We start from the raw sequence: 6,000 nt of genomic DNA, 5'->3' as shown, positions 1-6,000 counted from the left end.
CCTGGAGTTTTCTGAGAAAGATAAATAACTTAGAACCTCACTTTTATACAAATGTCTATACCTTACTCTTGTAGTTCATCAATGCTTTTGTTTGGTATAGTTTTTTGTTTTTACATGACTTTTCCTCAAAACTCTGAGGGCATATCTCTATTGTCTTCAAGTATTAGTGGTGCTGTTGAGAAGTTTTTAACTACTAAAGTGTTCATTCCTTTGTCTGGGGTCTTTTCTTCCATTGTGGAAGTTTTTAGGCTTATCCTTTTATTCTGGAGTTCATGATACATCTCGGCCAGACTAATCCTCTAAGAAGATTTTTACTTGCTTTAACCAAATGCTTGTGGGTATTACCAGTCGGGGATTAATCTGAATTAAATTCTTGGCTACAGGTTTATCAGACTATTTAGGTAGTCTGAATTTGGGCCACAACCCTGTGTGACACAAGGCTGAATTGTGGTTCCAAATTCCCAGTGGCAATTTCTGTCTGTTCTACTTTTGCCCCATGGTCAGTTTTCCCTGTGGTCCATTAGAAGCAGTATGGGTCCTATGTCTAATTCACCCTTACATGGAGCTAGAACTCTTGGGAACCTTATAGTTCTGGTAGGAAGAGAATTTATTTGACTTCTCAACTTGGAGTAGCTTTGGGCTTTGTCCTCTGGCCCCATGCCTCCAAATGCTGTGAAAATCAAAGTCTGCACTCAGCTAGTTGGACAAATGCTTTTAGGATAATGGTGTACCACTTACCTTTCTAGGTTCCTATTTTTACTCAGTGTCTGGTCTGAGATTTCCTTGATTTTTTATCTGATAATTGTAAGATGATTTTAAAAAAGTATAGTTTCTTTAGGAGTTTTAGTTATTTCTGGCACTTAAGAATTTATCCTATCATCTTCCTAGAAATAGAAGACTATGTGACCTTTTTAAGCCTCATTTTCTTTATTTAAAATAGATATTGTGAGCCGGGCGTGGTGGCGCACGCTTGTAATCCCCGCGCTTGGGAGGCAGAGACAGGAGGATCACGCAGGTTCGAAGCTAGCCGCGCGCGCTGGCTTAGGAGACCCTGTTTCCAAATAAAAATGTAAAAATAGGTCTGGGAGTGTAGCCCGGAGATAGAAGGGCTTCCAGGAACCCCAGTACCACCAAAAAAAAAAAAAATAGATATTGTGAGGAATAAGTGAGATTAGTAGTGTAAAGATCCTAACTCTGTTTCTGGCATCTCAACAAATCTTTATTCTTTAAGTGGCATTCTCAGAGTCTCAATGTAAGTTGCTCAGTTTTTATAGGTGTATGGTACAGAAAAAGCAGGGAATGAAGATGTAAATAATCAGAGGTCTTGAAAGATTATATATTTATTATATATATAATTTTTTGGTGTGTGGTACTGGGGTTCCTGGAAGCCTTTCTACCTCCGGGCTACACTCCCAGGCCTATTTTATATTTTCTTATTTGGAAACAGGGTCTCTTAAGCCAGTGTGGCTGGCTTCGAACCTGTGCCATCCTCCTGTCTCTGCCTCTCAAGCTCAGGGATTACAAGCCTGCGTCACCACACCCGGCTATGCATTTATTATACTAAGAAATAATGTTGGTTCTTCCCATTTCTAAAATTTCTATTTCAAATGAGAACTGAGTAATTAAATATTATTAGCAAACTAGATCTTAATTGAGGGCATGGTTTTATTAAAGGGAAACCTTCAATTAATTTTTACATTTCTTGAGACAAAGGAATTTGAAAACATCCTCTCCCCTTGTAATCAAATATGATTCTAAAAGGATATAAAATGGATGCTTTTGCTTTTGTAGTATTGGAGGTTGAATCTAGAGCTTCACACATGCTAAGCAAACACCCTACCATTGAGCTACATTCCCATTCCTTTTTTGAAAAAGAAAAGAAAAGCTATTTTGAGGCAGTGCCTCACTAAATTGCCCAGGCTGGCCTCAAACTCTCAATCCTTTTACATTAGTCTCCTAAATAGCTTGGGTTACAGGCATCAGGCCACTGTGCCTGTCTGGGTGCTTTTCCTTCTAACAAATTAGGCTATGTCCTAATTTTTATCATTTTCTTTTGTCACACAGTGTTACATTGCATTGAGAAGGTTCTTTTAAAGTTCATAGATATGGCCGGGCGTGGTGGCGCACACTTGTAATCCCCGCGCTTGGGAGGCGGAGACAGGAGGATGGCGCAGGTTTGAAGCCAGCCTCTCTGGCTTAAGAGACCCTGTTTCCAAATTAAAAAAATATAAAATAGGTCTGGGAGTGTAGCCCAGATGTAGAAGGGCTTCCAGGAACCCCAGTACCACACACACACACACACACACACACACACACACACACACACACACACACAAAAGTTCATAGATATGTCCACCGTAAGCAGTTGCTCCTTTCTTTAAAAGCATTGTCCACCCAGTGCCAACACGCTTTGGTTGGAATCAGCTGTCAGTGGTGACTGACATGGCACTTCTCAGGGACACTTCTTTAGCAGGTGCACTGTGATGTTCTTCACAGCCAGCATGGTTTCTGTACAGGTGGGCCTGATGAGCATCTCTGGGAGTAAAAATCCGAAATGCCCAGTGTCACGTAATTCAAAAGTAAATGCATAGGGTATTCCATTTTTATAAGCCCAATCCATCGAGCTACCAGAGCTTACATCTAAAAAGAGAAAAAAAAAAGAAAGAAAGGTTAGCTTCACTAAAGAGTCTACATAATTTTCAGAATATATAATGCTTGCTTTCTAATCTACACTAAATCCTTCCAACAAAAACCATTTCAAAAGAATGATTTAATAGTAGTTCTTTGGCATCTGGCTTATGAAACTTAAACCTGCTATCACCTTTGAGGATCTAGTCTGAGTATTAATGCTTTGCCAGCATCATTTCTCAACCTCAGTTCCATTAAAGTTTATCTTTACTTTCACATTATTCACCAAAAAAGTGCACTGTGGACTTAAAAAAAAAAAAACATGTGTGTGTGTGGTACTGGAGATTGAACTGAAGAGTGTTTTAGTTCCCGAGCTCCATCCCTAGCCCTATTTTATTTTTTATTTTGAAACGAGGTCTTAGTAAATTGCTGAGATTGCCTCTAACCTGCAATATTCCTGTTTTAGTCTCCCAAATACTGGGATTACAGGTGTCTGCCACCATGCCCAGCTATACTATTAACTTTAGAAAAATATTTTAAAAAAATATTTACTCAGTTCTTCTCTAGTTCCAAAGTCTAGAATATTAAAATTTAGTTCTTGTTTTTTTTCACTTCTCCCATTTTTCTACTCCTGTTGAACTTGTTTTCTGCCTTTACTTAAGTTTATAGTTTCTTAACTCCTCTCCATCTTCTCATGGGTTCCTTTGACTCTCCATTTGGCCAGGATCAATTACTTCACTAAATTTTGTGTTTGTGTGTGGGTGCACACCAGTAATTCCAGTTCTTGGGAGGCTGGGACAGGAGGGCTGAAACCAGCCTCAGAAACTTAGTGAGAACTTGTTTCAAAATAAAAATAAAATAGGGCTGGGAGTATAGCTGGGAGGTAGAATTTCCTGGGTTCAATTCCCAGTATTAAAACATCAAAAAAGTAAAAAGAACTTGCCAGACCCTCCAGAAGTTCTCTTCCCTGTTCTTTTTTTTTTTTTTATAAGCCTCAGTCTCTGGCCTATTTCTTCTGCTTTCATTACAGGTAGAGGAGATAGAGAAAATTTTTGCTGAATAGATATTTCATAAAATCATACTATCTAATTTATATCACATTAAATTAATAAAATTTTCATAGAAAAATCTTAGTGAATTTTTTTTGTGGTACTGGGGATGGAACCCAGGGGCATTCTACCTTCAAGCTACACCCCCAGCCCTATTTTATCATTTTATTTTGAAACAAGTTCTCAGTAAGTTGTAGAGTGCCTCACTAAACTGCTGAGGCTGGCCACGAACCTGCGATCCTCCTGTCTTATCTCCCAAAACTGGGATTACAAGCGCGTGCAACCGTGGTTGGCTTTTGGTATACTTTTTTCCTGAAGACCTTTTCTGCTCCCAGTGCTGCTCTGTGTTCTCCTTCCTTTTTTAATAGCCCTGCATTTTCTAACCTTTCCCATTCTCCCCTTGTCTTGCCCCTTAATTTACCACTGTCCCCTCCTCTATGACTACCCTGTCATCTCTGCTGACATCAGAACCTTTGACTTTTCTCCTCCTAGCTCAGAGGAGGACATGCTGCTTGTCTTCTTACATGTCATCACTTGATACCATTTGTTACTGTCATCTCTGTAATATGAGGAATTTTTTTTAGGACATTTGCTTTATCATGAATCATGAGTCCTTCCTTTCCTTTTTTTTTTTTTTTTTTTTTTTGTGGCACTGGGGACTGAACCCAACAGAATTCTACCTCTGAGCTACTCTGCCAGCCTGATTTTTATTTTATGTTTTGAAATAGGCTAAGTTGCCAAGGCTGGTCTCAAACCTGTAATCCTCTTGTCTTAGCCTTTCAAATACTAAGATCACAGGTTTGTGCCACCAAGCCTGCCTCATGAATTCTTGCATATGCACTAACTCAAAAATGTTCAAGGCCCCTTTCTTCTCATGACCTTACCTATGGCTTGGTTATTTACCATTCTCTTTTTCTTCTTTCCTTTAGTTAAGAACTCAAAAGAAATTCTATATATATTGCTTCTATATCCTCTACCACTCTCCATTTGGTTTCTACCTCTATCTGTTTATAAAACATTTTTTTTTTGTGTGTGATTCTGGGGATGGAACCCAGGGGCATTCTACTTCTGAGCTACACCCTCAGGCCTATTTTTTATTTTGAAAAAAGTTCTCACTAAGTTGCAGAGGGCCTAAGTAGCTGAGGCTGCCCTTGAACCTGTGATCTTCCTGTTTCAGCCTCCCAAATACTGGGATTACAAGTGTGCACCACCATGTTTGGCTAAACTTTGTTCTTAAAGGACACCCATGACCACAGGCCTAATCGTCTTTTCTATTTTTTTTTTCCTTTTTATATCCTACTTTCAACCTCTCCACAGCACTTAACATAGCTGACAATCCATTCTGATAACTCTCCTTCTGGTTCCTGTGGCCTCACAAGCTCCAGCTTTTTATTACTAAGCTGAAAGCACAGGCACTAAAAGTAGATAGCTAAGCCAGGTGTGGTGCTGCACACCTGTAACCTCAGTAATTGGGAAGCTGAGACAGGGAGACCATAGGTTCAAGGCCAGCTTCAGAAACTCAGTGAGGCCTTTAGTAACTTGGTGAGACCCTGTTTTAAAATAAAAAATAAAATAGGGCTCAGGATGTAACTCAGAGGTAGAATGCCCCTGAGTTCCATCCCTAGTAATTTCCTCCCCCAAAGGTAGATATTTTATGTGCCTCAAATTCAGTCCCACCACCTACTATGTGATTTCTATGTGTCAGTCTCCCTTTGTGAAAAAGGGGATGATGCTAATGTCTGTTATGTTTGATTGGTGTTCAAATTAAATGAAATAATAAATCACTAGAAAGTGCTTAGGATTTATTAGCAATTATTATATCTTTATACTCTAATGTGTCTAGTATACAGTTTTTAGTATAGCAGGTTTTTAATCACTTATTGACTTAATAAGGATTTATAAGTAAAACCTTGGTATCCTTTTTTCTAATTTTTTTTTTTTTTTGGCGGGTCTGGGGATGGAACCCAGGGGCCTTCTACCTCTGAGCTACACCCCCTGCCCTATTTCTAATTCTTTATTTTGAAACTGGGTCTCACTGAGTTGCAGAGGACCTCACTAAGTAGCTGAGGCTGGCTTTAAACCTGTGCAATCTTCTTGTCTCAGCCTCCTGAATGCTGGGATTACAAGCTTGCGCCACCACGCCCCGCTCTTTTTTTCTAAAATTTATATGATTCAGTTTGCTCTAATTATTGTTATTATTATTAAATTACCCAAAGCATGTCCATTTATTAAAGTAATATTATTTTATGTTGTTTTTTCCTAGGACAGGTTAAGATGGAATCATATTAATATGACAACTAACTGAATTTGCTATTTCTCAAAT

General features: G+C 38.9%; 1 protein-coding gene across 1 annotated transcript in view; it reads right to left on the bottom strand.

Moving 5' to 3' along the window:
- Positions 1 to 2,452: 2,452 nt before the first annotated feature.
- CPA6 (carboxypeptidase A6) overlaps positions 2,453 to 6,000 on the bottom strand; it is a gene marked incomplete at its 3' end in the record, with an annotated part of 380,639 nt that continues 377,091 nt past the window's right edge. The window contains exon 11 of the mRNA XM_080695007.1: positions 2,453 to 2,640. Coding sequence (XP_080551133.1) covers positions 2,453 to 2,640 — 188 coding nt within the window. The remainder of the gene's footprint in view (positions 2,641 to 6,000) is intronic.

Source organism: Muscardinus avellanarius, assembly GCF_963383645.1.
Source record: "Muscardinus avellanarius genome assembly, chromosome: 4".
Classification (NCBI taxonomy): Eukaryota; Metazoa; Chordata; class Mammalia; order Rodentia; family Gliridae; genus Muscardinus; species Muscardinus avellanarius.
Note: the sequence above shows the minus strand (reverse complement) of the source record. Positions and strands in the feature narration are given on the sequence as shown.